Source organism: Cololabis saira, chromosome 20, assembly GCF_033807715.1.
Source record: "Cololabis saira isolate AMF1-May2022 chromosome 20, fColSai1.1, whole genome shotgun sequence".
NCBI classification, from domain to species: Eukaryota; Metazoa; Chordata; class Actinopteri; order Beloniformes; family Belonidae; genus Cololabis; species Cololabis saira.
In genome coordinates, this window is record NC_084606.1 from 26,854,758 (window position 1) to 26,876,055 (window position 21,298).

At 41.1% G+C, this 21,298-nt stretch overlaps 2 protein-coding genes across 4 annotated transcripts in view; one reads left to right on the plus strand and one right to left on the minus strand.

The window, feature by feature from the left end:
• ppp2r5b (protein phosphatase 2, regulatory subunit B', beta) overlaps positions 1-21,264 on the plus strand; it is a 58,261-nt gene extending 36,997 nt beyond the window's left edge. The window contains exons 6-13 of one of the 2 annotated variants that reach the window (XM_061710702.1): positions 536-595; positions 5,689-5,797; positions 9,395-9,448; positions 10,614-10,664; positions 10,770-10,889; positions 11,085-11,212; positions 12,833-12,934; positions 14,964-21,264. In XM_061710702.1, the coding sequence (XP_061566686.1) occupies positions 536-595; positions 5,689-5,797; positions 9,395-9,448; positions 10,614-10,664; positions 10,770-10,889; positions 11,085-11,212; positions 12,833-12,934; positions 14,964-15,192 (853 nt within the window). In that variant the 3' untranslated portion in view covers positions 15,193-21,264. The remainder of the gene's footprint in view (positions 1-535; positions 596-5,688; positions 5,798-9,394; positions 9,449-10,613; positions 10,665-10,769; positions 10,890-11,084; positions 11,213-12,832; positions 12,935-14,963) is intronic. The other variant, XM_061710703.1, reaches the window with a different exon arrangement.
• Positions 1-21,298, minus strand: part of cct7 (chaperonin containing TCP1, subunit 7 (eta)) — a 418,707-nt gene that overhangs the window by 210,900 nt on the left and 186,509 nt on the right. The gene's annotated exons all lie outside the window — the stretch shown is intronic.

A 21,298-nucleotide genomic window follows, 5' to 3' on the forward strand; every position in this document is an offset into this window, starting at 1 on the left:
CTTTTTATGTGTCATTGACATGAAAAATGACTATTTTACACTTCGGGGTGATAAATGAATGATCTTTTCTTGGAGTATTTGTTCAGCGTTATTAAAAACTGTAAATTTCTGAGAACAAAGGATCGCTGCTCCTCTCCCTTGACGTGTTATTGTGCTGATTCTCATTTGCATAATCTTTGTTTTGCTACAACCGAAGAAAGGGGAAATGTAAAATGAACAATAGTATACTGCTTTATTTAGTTTCTGTGTTGTACTGATTTTCACCTGAAGTCATTAGCTGCTTTAGCTTAGCGGCTGAGCGGGAGACTTTGGTTGTAGTATAATTTTAAAAACTGAGACCCGTGATGCTGCAACAAGCTGAAAGTTGAAGTAAAAGCATCTTATCTTTTACTCATGATGAAATCAGATGGAGGCATCATGATACTAATCACTGACGTCACAAATCATTACATCTCATGCAGCCATGAGTGACTTTACAGGAACGCCTGAAGCTCATTTAATTGTGTGTGTGTGTGTGTGTGTTTCTGATATTTAGGTTCATTTATGAAACTGAGCACTTCAACGGAGTGGCAGAGCTGCTGGAAATCCTCGGCAGGTTTGTACACACAAGCACGCCTCTCTTTAAATAAATAAAACCGGTATAAAAGCCCCCCCCCCCCAAGTTCAGTCACACATGTTTAATTCACAGACGGAGGTTCCTAACTGGTAACTTAGCAAATGAAATACATTAACCGTGAATTTACTTGCACTTCTCAGTGCATAAAACATTTGTATTCATTGTTTGCCTCCTCAGGTTAACTCAACAGGACTGATAAAGGGTGGATCAGGGAAGAGAGGCAGGAGCTAAAGCGTGAGCAGTGAGGAATGTTTTGCTGTTTAAATGCACAAAAAAATCCCTTTAGAGGAAAGTGGTGACATGATGGTGATTAAGATAAAAGAAAAAGGAGTGGAAGTAAAAGAAGGATATAAACGAGGCGATTTCTGTTGCTCGTTTTCCTCATTTGGAACAGGCTTGCCGTCGTGGTGCGATTAAAACGATCACCGTCGGCCTCATTTCCCTCTTCAGCGGGAGGTTTTGTTATCTGAAGCTGCCTCAGTTATTCTGTGTGATAAAGCTGCTTCTGAATGTTGTGGTTTGGAGGAGTTTTTGAACTCTGAGATCAGTATCGAGATGAAGAACTAGCGTTGGCCCAAAAACAAATGTAGCAGAACCGCTCACATCTGTCCTCCCCCAACAGATGCTGATGAGGACTTGGCCACAAGAAGCAAAAGGAATAATGATGATAACAGAAAGGGCGATGGAATCGTCATCAGGTTGTGTTACGGCTGATGGGTTGTGACTCCTCTGATCACTCACGCGGCTTATCAATAAACCAGATGTGACTGATCAATGCAGACGAGAAAAAGACCTACAATGCTTTTCTTTCTTCTTCATTTGTTAAAAAGAAAGATTGTTTTGTGTCTGTTAAAAGAGAACCTGCAAAAGTGTTGTCATCTTCTTTTAAACAAGCAATATTTTTGTTTTATATATCTTTAATCTGCAAAAAAAAACCCATGTGGTATAGCTGAACACAAATGGAGGTCAACGTTGTGTATTTTAAGGGTTTTCTTAATACACAAGCTGTGAAAATTTGAGGTGCCTTTAAAATTAGAGCAACCTCACAGTTGTTTACCCCCCATCCTTTGACTGGATTCACATGTGGTGGCTGTTCAGGCGGCAGCGGCTGATTGAAATAGTTTTCAAAGTCATCAAACCACTCAGCGGCTCCACTATGGATTGGTTCATGCTCGTCCTGGAAGAGATAACTCCTGAATGTTTCATCACAGGATAATGGTGATCATAGAGATGAATCTTTTATTACTTTTCCTCTTTACTTTCGGGTGAGACGAGTTATTTGACTTGTGATTTGACGCTGGGCTGTAGTTTTAACTTTAGTGCTGAGTACAAATGTACGGTCTTGAAAACTTAATGCAGAACCAGTAAAGGACTTGCTCCAGTCGGAGACGAGCAGGAATATTTCCTTCCTTCTGATGATGAGAAGTATTATCCTAGCCTGACATGCTAATGTGGTTCTTCCGGGGTTTATCGGTGAGATTTCTCGAGGGTATTTCTAACGGATGCTGATGAAACTGCCTCTGGATGCCATTGGATACGCATTAGACCAATCAGAGACATGAAAAGGGGCGTAGCGGTAAACATTCCTGTCAGCTGGACTGGGAACGATGGGGCAAGACTGTTGTCGGTTTTGCAGGAAAAACTTGCTGATCCAAGGTGTTATTCATACCTGTCAAGTTTTGGATTTAGAAATAAGGGAAATTTTCCACCACCAGCTGTCCCACCAGCCCAACCGAGGTCCAGTATCCCTTACAATTTATGACAGATTTATGAGAAATCTAAAATAACTACCTGTCAACCACTTACAAACTACAATTATGTGCTCATAACCTGATAAGTCTACCTTTGTTGACACTGAAACACTGTGGACATTCCTATGTTTATAATTCCCATAATCAGAGGTGTCAAAAGTATTCACATTCATTACTCAGGTAGTATAGATACTAGAGTTTAAAAATACTCCTGTAGAAGTTATAGTATCAACTCAAGTTTTTTACTCAAGTAAAAGTATAAAAGTACTGGTTTCAAAACTACTTAAAGTATAAAAGTAAAAGTAATGTAAGGGGGAAAAAAGCCATTAAGGACAAAAGCCATTGAAAATGAATGTATCTTAGTATAATGCAAATATATTAAAGAACCATATATGTGTACTATTGAGCATTAACATGTGTTTCAGAGAGCAGGAGATATGATGACTAGTTGCCTATAAGTATTGTAATGGTGCAAAAAGTCAAACTTCAGAGGCATGTTATCATTTATCCTAACCTTTATTGGAATGTACATCCAAGTTTAGTTGCAGGAATCTGAGGGAACGGATGTAAGAACAAAACTGGACAAGAACATCTGAAACAACCACAACCAAATTCACTCTATCCGGATGAAGCAATTTAACTGGATAGTTTTTTTTAAAAGGCCCAAATGAAATAGAGTAACGAGGCTGTTTTTAAAATGTAAGGAGTAAAAAGTACAGATAATTGTGTGAAAATGTAAGGAGTAAAAGTAAAAAGTCGTCTGAAAAAGAATTACTCGAGTGAAGTATAGATAACCAAAATTTCTACTTAAGTAAGGTAATGAAGTATTTGTACTTTGTTACTTGACACCTCTGCCTATAATAGAGCCTAAATTTCAGTCTATATACACATTGATTGTCTTTAAGTGAAACATTTAAATTTTCTTTTAATTTGTCATTTTCACTCTTGTGGCCCCATCCTGCTCCCTTTTAGGAAAATAAATTTAGTTTCCCATTTTTAGAGATATTTACGCAAAGTCTTCGCTTTTTTGGCAGAAATGCCTTCTCTGTCGTTACATCCATCCTTCTCTCTGATTTGTTGGTCTGAGTTTGTTCCAGTTGTCGCCACTAACCTTGCAAGAACTGCCACCCAGGCTACAGCAGGGGGCAGCTCTCGCGAGGTTAGTGACAATTCAGTTTGCGGTTTAAAAATGATTATATTATAAAACGGGAAATTTACAGGAAAATACTAATACGGGAGGATGGCGGAAAAGAGGGGTGAAACACGGTAGTTCCCCGGCCAAAACGAGAGACTTGACAAGTATGAGTGTTATTAGCAGTTCTGCAGCTGTGTTGGTGGTTTTGAACTGCTGCTGTTGGATAAACCTGTACGAATCACCATTAAAAGCCGACTCCCAATCCACTCGGTACATTTTGTACCAGAGGAAATGGGTGCCATTTCCTGAGAGAGAAGAATTGCTCTTTAAGTTCACTAGTTTAGGCAAAACCATAAAAGTATTTCCACATGTCTGAAAAGATTAAAACAAAAACAAACCCCACCCCCAAAAAACCCTGAGCATTTCCTCCACCTACTTATAATCAACACAAGAGCTCAAAAAGGGACAGCGACCTTTGCGGTGTCAGAAGCTTGTTGCAGAGCGGAAAGGAGGAGGATGAGTTCAAGGTGAGAAGAACACGGATAAGTGGATAGATGCAGGGGGAGAGAGGGATGAGCGTGTGAATAATGAGTCAGAGGTGGAGGAAGGAAGGAGGACTGGAGAGGAGAGAGAGGTTTGTATTCATGTTGTTGGCAACAGAGGTATTTATAGCTCCTCCCACACACGGCGAGGGGGAGGGAAGGGGGAGTGAGGGAGGATGCAGAATGACGGAGGGTGAAAGAGGAGACACGGTGATGTTCAGACAAAAAGGTTGAGAACGAGGTGGAACAAAGAGAAGAAGAGCAGCTGGGGGTTGGAGGATGCTGGTGGAGGAATCCATCACAGCAGAGGAGACGCGTATACCGAGCCGTCGATGCCGGCCGACAAGCGGCTCAGAGGCTTCAGAATAAGTGTCACACTTTCCAAGTTTAGCTCCCACTCTTCTGGTGCTCACGCTTCTGCCTCCGTAGGCTGAAAGGCCGTGGCTCGGCCTCGGTCAGCCAGAGCGGTGGAGAAGCCAGCAGGTCCCAGATTTGTGATGCTGCCTGGCAGTGGACCTGATCCCAGAATAAGACCGTGACACACATAAGGATGCACCAGTGGACATGTGCACGCGAGGGGTGGGGGGGTAAATAAACAATGTGTTTCGGTGTAAATAAGTATCAGGTTCTCTCACAGAGGATGTGATTGTTGGCCTCAGGTATTGAATTACAGCGGTGCTGTTATTCATGAGAGCAAAACGACGGCAGATCCTCCCTCAGAGCGGTCCCATCATCATCATCATCATCATCAGCTCATTTATCAGTGGTCCTGTGACCAAACATTAGTAGTTGCTTACTTTGTGCATGTTTAGTTCATTCATTTTCTTGTCCTTACCCCCCTAAAAGGTTTTACAGTTGCAACAGAAAAACAAAGAGGAAAGTGTAACCTTTCTTGCTGACTTTATGTGATTATGTTTCTGCTGTAAAGGCAAGGCAAGGCAAGTTTATTTGTATAGAACAATTCAACACAAAGTAATTCAAAATGCTTTACATCAACATTAAAAGCAGCAAGACACAATTAAAAATGAACAAGTCAATTAAAAAGGGAAATAGAAATAACAAATAATAAAACAATACAATGAAATAAAATAGAATAGATAACAAATAAAATAAAATAAAAGAGGTAAAATAATAAAAAGCACAAGTTGTTAAAAATAAGGGCAGTAGAGTACAGCAGGTAAGTTAATTTAAGATTACGCTTCAGTAAACAGTAATGTTTTTAGGCCTGATTTAAAGGATCTACAGTTGCAGCAGACCTCAGGTCTACAGGAAGTTTGTTCCACCGGTGAGGAGCAGAATAACTGAACGCTGCCTCACCTTGCTTGGTTCTGGTTCTTGGGAACCACAACAAACCAGATCCAGATGAACCTCAGGGGTCTGGGAGCTTCATAGGAACTAACAGATCCAGCATGTATTTTGGTCCAAGACCATTCAGGTCTTTGTAGACCAGCAGTAAGATTTTAAACTCTATTTTTTGACTCACTGGAAGCCAGTGTAGTGATTTCATGACCGGTGTAATATGGTCCAGTTTCCTGGTGTTTGTAAGGACTCTGGCAGCAGCATTCTGTAAAGAAAAAAGAAGAGGTCAAAAATGCAGCAATCCCAGAAAGATGATTGGACTTGTGATCTTCTCCTCCGTTGCAGCATCATAAACGGCTTCGCTCTGCCTCTGAAAGCCGAACACAAGCAGTTCCTGGTTCGAGTGCTCATCCCGCTGCACACGGCGAAGTCCCTCTCCATTTTCCACGCGCAGGTCAGTGACAGACCTGCACACACACACATCACAACAACACAACATGTGTATATACACATCTGTTCACTTCAAGGAGACAACACTCTCACCAATTCCTTTGGTTTGCTTTTACCTAGAAAACTGTTTTTGTATTTATATTTGATGCAACACCAGAAAAACGAAGACAGCCAACAGGAACATTTGCAACCACATGCAGAGGAAACCTTTGTTTTCTGTTGCTCACATGTGCTCATATGGTTATATATATATATATATATATATATATATATATATATATATATATATATAGATATATATATATATATATATAGATATATATCTTATGAAATGGAAACAAAACCTTACTTTACCTTATCGTCTGTCAGCATCATCAATCCTTCCATTCAGCAGCCTGATGAGTACCTTGAATTTGCATGAAGCACTTTAGGGCCTCAACAAGTATTTCACTTAAATTTGTGCATGTATAGAAATGAAACCGAGAGAAACTGAGAAAATGTCACATTTTATTTTAAAAGCATGAATCTTTGAACAGTAGCTGATTATAGTAGCGGTGACTGATGATTCAGGAGTTTTGCAATGTGTCAGGAAAACCACTAAGGGGCAGCATTGTGTCACAGATAACTGCAGAAAGACCCGGAGTGCTTTATTTTTATTTATTTATTTGTTTGTGTGTGTGTGAGGGCCTGTGTACGACTATGTGTGCTGGGGGTTGTCATAATATTTGGTGGCAAGGAAGGCAGGCGGCCTATCTTGTGTCTTCATACCTGTGATTTGTATTTGTACTGCACATTATTTGCTTATGCAGAAGGTACAGTTTGTTCTTCACAAACTGGTCTGTCATCGTGTGTGTGTGTGTGTGTGTGTGTGTGTGTGTGCTGGGTCTGAACATCACTCTGCCCCCCTTGTCTCTCCCTTTAGTTCACACACATGTATTATTCACACACTGAAACACATGACTGGGACTGACAAGGTCACAGCAGAGGCAGCAGCAGGAGTGACCCAGTTGTGGATGTACAGTAAATATCAGAATATGATCTCCCTCCACCGGCTCTTAATCATCTTATTGTTGCTGTCAACACTAAAATACATTTTAATAATCATTTTAAGAGGCCTGCAGAAGGTTTCACATCTGTGTGACTGAACTGGAATAACATCTGTAAAGGTTTTATGGTCTAAAGCGATCGGGTACCACTTTAATTTATAGGTTAGAGGTGGTTTTCTGCTGCTAGTTTGACTGACTACTCTGCCAAAGGATCACTGGGTTGCATTAAGTGTTTTTAATGACCCGTACACAAACGTAAAAAAGTAAAAGAGCTGCAAGGAACTTGACATAGTATGATAACATCTGTTGGGGGTAATTGCTAATTTTCCACTTTCAGCCCAAAGGCCTTTATTCTCCCTCCTTTTAGCACGGATATTAACGTTGGTTAGCCGAGTTCACAGGCCCAGTTATACACGGGTGAGAATTTAACAGCAGAATAGAGACTCTGGCAGCGCAGGAAGGGAATTATTTACATGGGGGGGGATTGTCCAAGATGGACAGCAGTTTGTTCAGTGTCCTTGGTCCTTGGTCCCTGCACGATGATGTTACCGGCCTTATGGATCAGTTAATCAATCCCTATTCTCCAGGGTCCAGGGTTCAGGGTCAGGGGCGTCAATTGGGTATGGCAAGGTATGGCAGCCGCCACACCTTGGCTTCAAGGGAAAATGTAAATGTTTGTTTTTTAAATACATTTATGGAATTACTCTGTGTCTATTTGTATTGATTATTCTATTACTTAATACATATAGAATAACTACAAATGCAAATCAGAACAACATGATCGATTTCACTAGTTATTTTACACTGCAAAAACTCAAAATCTTAACAAGAATATTTATCTTATTTCTAGTTAAAATGTCTAATTTTTAGTCAAAAAAAAATCTCATTAAGACAGCTGTTTTAGACCGTATTTGGCACCAATCGCAGTATAAAAGCAATAAACTATGCCAGACTGTACAGTTCAACAGCCACACTTTAAAGTTTGACATTTCCCACTTCCACATACTACCAAGTACGGTCTAAAACAGCTTTTTAAACAGAAATGTGTCACTAATATCAGTTTTTTCCACTGCCAATCACGTGAATATGGTGTATATACAGCGTTGAATCATACTTCTACTGATAACTTCTGCAACCTACGTTTCCTGAAGGCAACAGGACGGAGGAACGTCCCCTGCTTTCTCTGTTCTGCTGTCACTCATGATGCCACGCCCCTCTCAGTTGATGCCACGCCCCCTACGCCAGATCGGGGCCAAAAGTCTGAACCTGAAAAAAAAATTTGAAACTGAAAAAAAAAGAAGTGAAACTGAAAAAAAAGACGTGAAACTGAAAAAAAAAGATTTGAAACTGAAAAAAAGATTTGAAACTGAAATAAAAAGATTTGAAACTGAAAAAAAGATCTGATACTGAAAAAAATAAAATTGAAACTGTAAAAAAAAATTTTCAGGTTCAAATTTTTTTTTCAAATTAGCAAAACTTTTGGCCCTGATTTGGCTCCATAAACCTTGCCATACCTTAGCTTCGACTGAATTGACGCCACTGTTCAGGGTCCAGGGTTCAGGGTCAGGGCCCAGCCCCCCCACACCCTCCAGCTAATTCCCTGCTAGGAGGCAAATATGAGAACTTAATCGAATGACTCCAACTCCAAAATATGTGTTGAATTTGACCTCTGCCTGTGATTAATACATATTTGTGAAATCTTCCCCTCAACGGCTCAAAAAAAACCCAACCTGACGACAGGATCCGGCGCATTTACCCGAAGCGGTGTCTGTAATACCTCGCTAATGATAGTCTAATCCTGATAGTCTGACCTCTCAGCACCTTTACTTTAATCTGGCTCTTTTCCTGCTTTTCTTATTATTCCAGCTTCACTCTCTCTCTCTCTTTTCTCTAGCCGCCGATACCTCATTTACGGTACTTCTGAAACAATGTTGCGCTGCTGGAAAGATGAGGTGAATCAAGAGGCAAAAACAAAGAGAGAAAAATGTGTAAAACTGACGTGCCAGACGATTTCCTCAAACATGATTAAAAAAAACAGTCGCGGGGGGTCTGAGATTAACTGAATACTTTTCTAATCAAAAGCATTTTTGGAGGTAGCGTAAGATGCGAGACGCAGACTGGAGGTCTGAACTCTATCTCTCTTTGCCCTTGAGGGACTTGTGACATCACTCCTTCCGAAGTAAACACAAGCACACACAGTCTCCGTCGCCACGGTGCCCACTCGCCACGGCAACCGGACAACCGCAAAACACACACACACACACACACACACACACACACACACACACACACACACACACACACACACACACACACACACACACACACACACACACACACACACACACACACACACACACACGTGTGCACACACAATTGGAAAACTTGTCTTTCCGATCTTTAGCAGAGCGTAATCCTGAGGGATAAGCGCTAAGAGCCCCCTTGTCTCTTTGACAGCTAGTGGGAGTGTGTGAGTGTTTGTGAGGTTGTGTGTACGTGTGTGTGCATGTGTGTGTGTGTGTGTGTGTGTAACCCCGTGTTCTCTGTCGTTGCAGCTGGCCTACTGTGTGGTGCAGTTTATGGAGAAAGATGCTACAGTGACTGAATATGTAAGACTGCTTTTTCAACACCAAACACTTTATGAAAAACAATACATTAATTTATTTTAGTTTTATTCCATTTTGGCATCTGAACTGTGCCAAACTAACCATTTGTAATGTTACATGTGTTAGTTGGAGCGATGAACTGACAGATAAACCTGCATTTCTTATGTTACTCATGTTGCTCAAAACAGTGGTTCCCCCAGGCGTTCGGACCTCACAAATTATTCTGTACTTATGTCGCGTTCCATTTGTCCTCGGAAGTGGGGATTTCCCAGTTCCCAGTCGGAATTTTCAACTGGAACGCTCCTCGAAGTGGGATTTCCCACTGGGAAAGTGGGAGAGTCTTCACCAGCCCCGAGTTACCATTCCAAGATGGCTGCCCCGGTTGTAAACAGTAGAAGAGAGCTCTGTAAAAATTCGTAGCACTTCATTCTAGTTTTGGTCACACTAAATCGGTCGTATACAAGTATTGTTCGGCATATATATGCTGCTATAGTGTAATTTACATTTTTCATGTGGTATATGCGAACTACAAACTTGTTTACCTACTTTGTAACTGGAACGCTGATAACTCGGCTGTGACGTCATTCCCAGTTCCGAGTTCCGACTTCCGAGGTAAATGGAACGCAGCATTAATCTGAGAAATCGAGCATGTTCCCTGTGACTGAGTCATGATCTGCTTTCTGAGGAGGCAAAAAGATGATGCGTTTACTGCTCGCCGCCCCCTTCTGTGCTCCAAGAGCCCATTGGAGCCCAGTCCGGGCTGCGTTTGGCACTAATGGCTCAGTTACGGTGCTGTGTGGACCAGACGTGTCCTGAAGTTCATGAACCGGACCAACTTTGAGTTGAGGCATCTGTTCTTCGGGCCAGATGTGAGGCAGATTTCATGAGCTTGTTTTGACGAGGCCCGAAGAAAAGAAGAACTGGGCCACATGTGGGGGAAGCGTACCAGCCACTCCCAGCTGTCAGTCAAAGCCAAATACGGCTTAAAGAAAACAGATCTGGGATCAATATTCTCTGCTATCTGGGAAGGAAAGACATACATATATAGATATAATGTGCATAAATGTGTATAAAAACATGAAATGAGAGCATGAATATAATGTAATGCGTGTGTTTGTGATGGTTTCATTGTTATTCTGGTTGACGTGAGCTCATGTTTGATCTGCAGATCATCAGAGGGCTGCTCAAATACTGGCCCAAAACCTGCACACAGAAAGAGGTGAGTTGAAAAGCGCCCGAAGCTCTCCTTCCTCCTTCTTTTAATGCGTTTATTATTAATTTCCCCCTCCTTATGTCTGCACATTTGCGTTGTGCTTGTGTGCAGGTAATGTTCCTGGGGGAAATCGAGGAGATTCTTGACGTGATCGAACCGTCTCAGTTCATCAGGATCCAGGAGCCGCTCTTCAAACAGATAGCCGCCTGCATCTCCAGCCCTCACTTCCAGGTAAGTGAGGGCTGATCGTAGATTTGAAGTAAACACAGTTGAAGTAATCAGATTACCTACACATCCAGATAGATGGAGACTTGAGGAATTAGTCAGCAGGCTGATAAAAAGCTGCCTGATTATAAAAATGCTGCTTTGCTGCTTTGATGAATGAAATTCAGCCTTTATTAATGAGTTTTTCTCTGTTTGTTTTAGGTGGCGGAGCGAGCTCTTTACTTCTGGAACAACGAGTACATCCTCAGTCTGATCGAGGAGAACTGTCTGGTCATCCTGCCGCTGGTGTTTGCAACCCTCTACAGAGTCTCCAAGGAGCACTGGAACCAGTCAGTAACGTTCAGCAACACCGACTCACTTTATCTGCTTCATTCTTACTGCTCCTGCTCAATGTTGGCGTACTACCGAGAGTTACTTTAGTGCAGGAGAGTAGATAAATATAATTCACTTAGCTTGCCTCTTGTCAAAGAAGAGGATGAGAAGTTCATATCAAACAGAAATGGCTTCACTGTGATTAGCTGCTGCTCCAGAATGAGTTGCAGGAATTAGTTGAGGACAGTATTTTATTAGTCTGCTTGATAGTTATCTGAGAAATGAATTTTTAAAGTAATGTTAAAGACACAGAGATACTAATAAGAGCAATCAATGTACAGACACGGGGTCCTGGCGATTGTGCCCCGAGATCAGAATTATACATCCATAAAAAGGATTAATTATGTCAAATGAAATGAGCTGTTTGACTTCTAAGCAGAACCTCTCGCCATCGGCGGTTCAGACGCATCCAAACACAGCCAAAGGTTAATGCAGAGACGTTCAATAAACGAGACAGCCCACTACGGTTCGGTTTCGTGTATCTGTGTCACGTGACTGCCACGCCCCTTTAGGAGACAGGAAGTAGGTCCTGAGTCTATTGAGTCCATTGAGTCCTATGGGAAAAGTGAACGTGAGCACAGATTATTACCAATTCCTTCGCCCCATAGTAACCTAAGTAAATATGGGACCCATTTTTAAAAGCCACAAACCTTCTGAACATTCTGACACCAAAATGGCAATTTTCAGACCGACAGATTAGGAGAAAATGAACTTTGTTTGAGACCTGTCTCTGTCTGAGCAAAACACTCTCGTGAGATTTGGCTCTCATCGTTTTCCCATCGGATAAAATTAAGTTTAAAGCTAAAAGAAAACTTGCTTCTTTGCTTAATAATACTGTTATTTTTATTATTTAAGTCTTTTTGGAAGAAAGTTGTACTGTATCTAGTGTTGTATGTTCCAAAACGATGTGGGGAGAGGGGCGACCACGCCCACTTAGGAGACAGGAAGTGGATACCATTTCATACCATTGGCAGTAACGGTAATGCGCTATCTTCTGTATAGAGGATCTTTGGTTAATGTAATGTCACCGTTTGAGCCGGAGCTGGAAGGTGGTGTTTTATTTTGAAAATTCACTGGATTCTCTGTTGTCATGTGGATGATACGGCGTCTGGTCCTGGTCCAGGCCACGGTCTGGGGGTCCGCACCTACCTTTGTGAACGCCATCGTAAAGGTTTACGGCCCTTCATGAGCACGGCTTTGCTCTGTTATAATAAAGGAGTAGGAGCTGGGCCTCCATAGTATAATTACAATAAAAAAATACAGTTCCTGTATTTGAAAGGTCACTAGAGTATGACTTAAATACAGTTTTGTAATACTGTACTCACCCATCAGGCTGCTATTCAACCATTATCTACAAAGTAGCTGCTACTTCTGTCACATAATTGACAGCAGTAAAGTGAACGAGAGAGAAAGAAGTGGAAAGAAAAGTACCTACAGCTCTTGTGAATATAACCGTACAAATGTTGTAATTGTTATTAGTAAGTTATCAGTATTTTTTTGACGAATTTCTCCAAACAATTTCCAGGAGTTGTGACCCAGCTGAGCCGGCCTGATTCAGTCTGATTGTTCCTCTGCAGGACCATCGTGTCGCTGATCTACAACGTGATGAAGACCTTCATGGAGATGAACAGCAAACTCTTTGATGATCTCACTGCCTCCTACAAAGTGGAGAAACAGAAGTATGACTCCCTGTCTTTCTGAGCATGTTTGTGTCGCTGGATACAACAAGAGGAAGACGTAGAAGTCACTTTTTTCTTTTTACATTATTCATTCAATTATCTGTCACATTCCACATTTTATACATTTATTGATAAATGATTATACATGGTATTTACATATTTGGTATTTCTGGATTTAGCACAACCATGCAATAAATGCATCATATAGGGCAGCGTGTACCTAAAGTTACTCCCTTAGGTTGCAGGAACATTGAATTGGTCAACTTTCTTGTCACTATTGATAACGGGCTGTGAAGACTTGGACTTGTCAATGTATCGGTTTCTTTCATTCGGGACACGTCATACATTTAGTGATGGGACACACAGAGTATGCAGGGTATATTTAGATAATTGGTATCTCTGGACTCAGCACAACCCCATCTTTCCAACAAGCCATCATATGTGTTTCTATGGTGATCCCTGGCCAAGCATCTACAAAGTAAATGAGAACATTCTGCATAGATATTCTTTTTTTCTATGTCTGCTTATTTTAGGCGTTAAGTGTTCATAGCTCTGTATATGTTACACACTTCAAGATATTCACATCAAGGTTTTTCTAATAGGTAAAGACACTTCCTGACATCAATTATGTCAAGTTCCAAAGCTGTCAGAGCTTGTGTTATTAATCTACATGAGTTTACATGTCTTAACTCCCACACGGCCAGGCTATAGTTTTGTTCCTTTTTTAAGTTTGGGCTGTATAATAATATGTATTTAACAATTTTTGCAGTAAAATCTTTTAACTCAAGAATCAATTTCATATATGGGAGACCTTAGAGCTGAGTAAAAATATTGTTAGGTTTTGTTCTATGTGCGTTAGGGGGATCTCAAAAACTAAAGCCCTATTTGACAGTTAGTCACTAGCCTACAAATGTGGGCTCTGTTGACCACATCATGCTTCCAGTTGCTCGTCAATTACAAGCTGAAGATAGCAGAAGACTGGGAAATCAAATATAAGGATTAGAAGGACATACTTAGGAAACAAATGTCTACTGGGAGTAGGTTTGCCTGATAAGAGACCCTACGGGTAGACTTGTAGTCAGGAATGCCTAAACTGAGACCAAGACACGTCCAAGACCAGAGAGTATCAAGACCAGGTCAAAACCAAGACTAGTTCAGCTCAAGACGGAGACCAAAAACAAACCAAGTTATTTAGTCATCCTGTGTGATTGTAGAACATCAGCTCCATCCTGGTTCAGCTAGTTTACATAAGAGGTTGTTTTCAACTGCAGCACAATAACAGAGAAGTGGATGATGATGTTGAACTCACTAGAAATGTTATCATCCATCAGCTGAGATCAGATATGTGTGGCGACTGAACTGTTGCTATTTCTACACTATTGGAGGATTGACTCCAGAGCTTTTAAGGATTGACACGACTACCAACTAGTCCCAAAGTCCTCTAGCAGAATAACCAGCCTCCAACACCCCCTCCACCTCAGAAAAGGAATGAATAGTAAATGTTACTGGTTTAAATTTGACTTAATTTGTAGATGAAACCGGAATTTTAAATATTAAAGTTACACACAATTATCGACTTTAAATTGCATTATTTACCATTATAGTAATCAGATTACACCATATAACAGCATCACTGAAATGGACCTGATGCTTAATGTATCACAACGATATGCAAATATTATTCAAAGGCCAATGAAGCCATATATCTATTCAAACAAGGCCATTATAAACACAAAACTGTAATTAAATACGGACACGCATGCAGATGCACCAAAACATTATATCGAATGCAAAATACAAATAGTTTACAAAACTGTACATTAAAAAGAGTCACCTTGGTGATCAGCGGCATCTCAATTATCCCAGTCCGAGATCGAGAGACCCGAGACAGAGACAAGACCAAGACCACAAAAAAGTGGAAACCCCGGTCTCGAAAACTACAAGTCTACCTACGGGTCGCGTGGTGTATCATTAACTTGCTCCTTTCACCTCATTGCTCTCTTTTCTTTCCCTTCCACCGCCCTGGCAGGGAGCTAAAGCGTGAGAGGGAGCGTGCGGAGCTCTGGCGAGGCCTGGAGGACCAGCAGGAGCGCCGGATGCAGATGCTGACAGAGGCCGCCAGGAACCAGCGCAACCTCCAGGAGCGAGACGAGAGAGGGGACCCCCTGACCCCCACGTCCCCACAGACGGCCCACTCCGACCAGCCTGAGCCCAAACCCAGCGGGGCCTCTTCTGGAGCCGGCGAGAGCGCCACCTAGGTGCCACCTCTCACAGATGGGAAAACACCGGGGAAGGAAGGGGGAGTGCTAGGGGACAGGGATTTGATTGGAGGGGAGAGTCCTGGGAGATGGAAAAAGGTACAAAACAAGCCCATGGTTCTCTTTTTTCCTCTTGTATTATGGAGGTGGCAGCTTCTTGTAAAAAGGTGCGATCTCTGTGATGCAAGACTGTACCTTCTTTCTGACAAAATTGTGTGAAACTGGTTCACTTTTTGTTGTACACACATCCTGTTGCAGATCAGAAGATGAATACTTTCCAAAGGTGCACACTTTCGTTAACAGCTGGTTTATTAAACTGCAGGTCAGTACTTAAAATTTGTAACTGGCTTGCATCAAATCAGCCTCAAAATAGAAAAAAAAACAAACAAAAAAAAGAAATTCTCCAGTGCAGCAATTTTACGTGTCTATCTTGTCTCAACATGTAACAAATGGTGTCATAGTCTGCACCGTGGCCTCGTATTTATATGTTGGTCGGAGATGCTTATCCCGCGTGTGGAGGGCACAGTAAGCTAGTATACAAAAGAAGCAATTTCACACAAATGTCCCAAAGCTGTCGCCGCACAAACCAGACACACAACCCGCCGACACACACACAGGTTCAGGTATTTACTGTAAATATCAGAAGACAGAGCTGCGAAGAATATATCCAGGCCGAGCAAATCTCACACTAATAACCGATTGAGGCATCAAATGTTTTCTTACAAACACACACACACCCACACACACACGCACACACAGAGGCACACACAACTGGTTGTGGCGCCAACTTTTCTCCCAATCTGTCCAGTTTCCACCGAAGGACGAGACTAAAGTCCCTTAAAATCACAGCTGATTTGGAAATGATGACACTGATATAAAGTACAATAATGTTCCTTCTTCTTACTTGTTACTCTACTACTACTACTCTACTCTAAGTACTACTGATGATGATGTTTTTTTATATATAAATATATATAAATATATATACATACGTCTCTGGATATTTCTGTAGTGTATTACGGGAGAAAAACTAGTGTAGCAGAAACCATAAAGGGGAGAGGCCGACTCAAAATCAGACTTAAAATATATCGGGCCATAATGTGAGTGCTGAAATTCAGCAGAATTCCCCTTTAACAGACCTTAACAAAGGGGAGGAAAGAGCTGGATTGTCAGTGGGTGTTTTTCTTTTACTTTGAAAGTGTTTCTAAGGAGATAAATCACTGAAATCTCAGAGCATTCAATATTAAAGGCAGGGTAAGAGATTCTGCATGATTTCTATTCAAGGACACTTTTTGTCACATGGCTAATATCTCCATCTGTGAGCTTCCCGTCGCGAGGGTTTACGTTTATGCACAGGAAGTGGGAGATTTTGAGATTTTATGATAGCGAGATCTGTTGGGAGGATGTGGGAGGAGCTAGCACTCTATGTTTTGTCATTTTGTTTCAAATATCAACAGACATGATGTCATCATGAGATTGCTTACCCTGCCTTTAAAACGTCAGGAATATTTCCTTTGAAGTTACCCTCTGAAGTTTTCATATAAACACAGTTTCATTTAGTATTAGTCACAATTATTCACCTGAAATGCATTCTGGGTATTCCCGAGGCTTAAAAGAAGGAGATTGTTTTGAATGTGTTTTCTTCCTCTGCATTTATAACAGTTTTTTTTAAATGAAAATTTGAAATTCTAAATTGTTTACATACCTGCTTGCTTGCTCGCAGCCTTGTTCTCTCTACCGCCACCCCCTGTTCATCACCGGAACTGCGTGAGATAATGCCATGTTGGCTACGTGCAGAAAAAAACAACTAAAAACATACATTTTTTTCTGTTCTGCTATCAATTATTAAAAGCTCCATATGGTGCTTTTATGTTTCTTAGTGTTAATCTTTTTTAAAAATGTTTTTATTAATGGGAATATGCTAAACTCAGCACTTTGCTTTGGCTATGCCTACAAACGGAAGCTTCAGAACCATCTCCACGTTAACAAAAGTGAACCCCAGGCAACACAGGCTTTACAAGTAAAAACGGATAATGTTCGCCACAAACGTTTCAAACCAAAATAAAAACACCACAATCCGGTTGGATTTCTAACTCCTAAGCGTCTGTAGGCTCGGCACACCCGATGCTGCTAGGTGGCGATCATCGCGATACGTTTGTTTTTTTTTCATTGTGAACCAACACAAACCTGTTTATTCTTGTCTGATCATTTTGATAGAGTGATGGGGTGAAGAGAGGAACGATGGTAGAAAAAAAACTGGAAAAAAAATTAGCAATATTTTCATTCTTTCAGGATAATCTGTGTTTTTTAGGGGGTAAACGACAAGTGGGTGTCACACACTAAAGTTTACCACCCGCTCTTGTTTTTACTCTTGTTGGGTCCCTGATATTCACATTGTCTTAAAGGTACCTTCTGTGTAAATTTATTTAATGAACAATGATTTTGCTTTGATATTATGTTGTTTATTTTATCGCTTTTGTATAATCTTGTTTACTTTGTGGGGAAACTGATACTGATGTTATTTATTTTCTATTTAATCAGGAGATGTAACCTTATTTGACATTGACGGTCAGGTTGTGTATGTGCGCTCGAGTGTGTTAGTATGAGTTCAGCGAGTGAATCGTGAGTAGGAGATGTTTGCTGACGGAGTGATGGAGGACGTAAGAAAACACCTATATCCTTTTGCTTCTTTTTCTCTGTCTCTCTCTCTCTCTCTCTCTCTCCTCTCCTTCCTGAGGGACAGGGTTTGAATCCGAATGTATCATGAAATGAAATTGATTGTTTTGTAGGGTTTTTTTTTTTTTTTTTTGTAAAGTTAGAGACACAGAGCTGCCTGTCGGTTGCTTCGTAACCAAACATTCACAAGCCCTTTATTTTTTTTTCCAAGACACTTGCTTCAGATCATGCCTGAATCGACAATGTTTTAAAATCCCCTTTGATTTGTTTTGATCCTTTAAGATTAAAGCCTCAGCGTTAGTGTTACGGAGGATTAGCTATGATCCTGTAATCTGCTGCTGCTTCCTACAGATGAGCTTGTCGCTTTTGTGTGTTGACCCCCCCAGCATTTTTATTTAATTTGTGGTATTTAACATACAGGTCACAACTTTCTCACAAAATGCTGGATGTCCAGACCGAGTTTCGACAAAACTGAGCATGAGACTTGATTGCTGAGCTTGGAAACAGATTAAGCCCCTCTTAAGGTCAAGGCTAGACCTCCCTATCCTTAGCCACCTCTTCCAGCTCCTCCAAGAAGACACCAAGGTGTTTCCCAGCCAGCTAAGAAGCATAATATCTCCTGGTCCTGGATCTGTCTGGAGCCTGCTCCCAATTGAGCATCCCCAAAACACCTTCCAGGGATGCACCCTGGAGGAATCAGATCCACCTCTTGATGTGGAGGAGCAGTGGTTCCAACCTCCACAATGACCCCTATAGAGAGTCCAGACAAGTGCTCCCCCATAGGCGAGGGCAGGAACAAGGACCAGCTGTAATCAGAGAGTCTTTCCTTTTGAATCACCTCTCTCTTCACCCAGTGGACCGGTACAGAGTCGTGGGACCTGTGTGGTAGAGGGAAATCTCTCCTGGTAGGGTCTCCAAATTGGTCCTGTGGGACGAGCCAGACTAAAAGGCAATTCACTGAATCCATGTACAGAGTAATTAAAAAAAAGGTCTTAGCTGTCCTTCACACCGGCCCGGGAGAGACAGCCTGGCTTTCTTTTCCAGCAGTTTTGATTTGAGTTTGGTTTTGGAGGTTGGAAGAAACTAAATATTTTACCGCAGTACCGATAAATAAAGGCAGTTAGTGAATTAGAACAAATGCTTTAAGATGATTTAAGTAAAATAAAGAAAAGAAACTGAAGCTTTTGTGGCATTAAATAAAAAAAAAACTAAAACATAATCTGATTCTCTCCCATAGCCCCAAATGACCCTTCAGGATTGTTTTTGGTCTTTTTTTTCCCTTATTTATATGAGGTCAATCTCATTGTTCTGTTGCATCTGGCTGGACCTGTGGACACACACACTCACGGACAGCTAGTCTTTTGTAAATCCTGACCTAAACCAGAACCTTCAACTTAACCATTACCAGTTTCTGTCTAGCCTAACCCGAACCTAACCTGAACCTAACCTGAAGCCACACCTCGTGGTTCCAGAAATGACGTTCTCAAGCAGCTTCTCATGAGACAATAAAAAAACAAGAACACACACACACACACAATAAATTCACAGGAATTTGGTTGGATTTCAAACATTGTCATGATTCAGGCATGCAACAGTCAATCCTCAATTGAAAACAGCCCAACCCTTTCACTGGCACCCAACAAAGTTTACTTTATGGTTTAAGTTTTGGCTTGTTTCTTGATTGTTTTTGTCAGCTCGTCGGCTGACTCAAAGAAAACGGACCCCCAGCTCGCACTGTCCTACAATTTTCCATGCAGTTAATTCCTCGACTCCAGAAATCTCCCATGTGTTACTAGATCTGCTCCAAAACAGGAAGCAAGGGATAAGCGGGTGTTTCGTAGAGCGCTCTGGCATCACGTCGCAGACAGCCAACGAGTGCTGGTCTCGTCGACGGCCGTGTTTAACCTCTGCGCCCACACGAATCTGAGCGAATTTGCTTGACGTCAGGGAGGAGATGTGACAGGATGTAATGGAAAAACAGGCAGTAAAGATAAAAACCAGAGGAGGAGAAAGACAGAAGGAAGAAAAGAGTTTGAAACGAAAGCATGGCAATAAGTCAAAGCAAAAGAATGAGAATATAATGTTACAGAAACCTACAACCGCATTACGTAGCAATTTCACTGAATTTCTAGTTTTGCACTGTCTGCCCAATGGTCTGTGTTTGTTGTATTGAAGAAATAAAAAACATAGAGAAGATGTTAACAAGGATGCAGAAGATGTATATTTTGGGGACCAACACAGCGGTGGGGGGGTTTGAATGTAGAGTGGCTTACTACTGTATGTAACATTACAGGGAGATGTAGAATGGAGAAAAAAACAAACAAACTATGTGCTAAAAATGAAACTTCACTTTGAGAAAACACTTTGGGAGTCTGTGTTTTTTTTGTTTTGTCACCAGTTGTGTCTGTTCATATTTTAAAGTTGTTTTAGATGTTTATATCATCATTTCATGCTTGTCTACAGGTCAATTTTCAATTTTGGAGTCTTCTGGATCAGATTTTACTACATCATCTCTTGCCAACTTGGTCTGAAATACACCATTTCAGGTCCTGTCTCTTTAAGAACTGCCCCCAGTGTGCTCTGATTGGTTTGCTGATGGTCAAGAGTGGCAGCATTGTAGGTGCCTTCTCATTCATTGGCTGAAATGCGTTAAAATGGCTCATTTGGGTCTGAATTAGCCAAGTGATTCCCAACTACCGACGACACATTTCCGGTAGTGTCTTCTTCGGTTTCCTATTTTTTAATTTTCCAACCTTTACTGCAAATAAAAAAAAGTAATAATGTCTGACTGAAAAACTCAAAATCATTGTATGTACTTTTTTTTTCAGTCGTAAATATCAGCTTTTATTGACCCAACGTATGCTGGACCTGCCAAAACGATCAGATGTTGATCACGCAGAGTTTTGTAGTTGGGGAAGTCAAGTTTTTTCCCCCTCAGGGTTCGATACAGACCAATGCAGATCATAAACAAAACAGGCGTATTCAGTTTTATGCTTTCCAGATGAATGGTGACACTGTGTTTGTTCCACATACCAACTGTACACATTGCTAGAATGTTAAAGTGGACATTCAGATGGTCATTTCCCGCCATTTTTGTCTCATCTAGGGTGCTTCCACATTAGCTTCACACTCATCATACCTCAAGTTTGTAATTACCTGAGAACCATTTTCTTTTTTCAAATGTCACAAGTATCACAGATACCTTGAAAATGAAATGATGTGTTAAATGTTCTCTGATTGGTTGAAAATCCTGAGGTTCTTACACATTTCTTCCAAGACATTATGGGAACAGAACAACATCCAAGAGTTTATTGTTACAGTTCATTGTCCATTTGAATGTTGAATTGGATGAAAAGCACCTTTAATTTCTGTGTATGCACATATAAAACCATGTAGTAGCGCTTCAATAAAGTAACACACTGTATACATT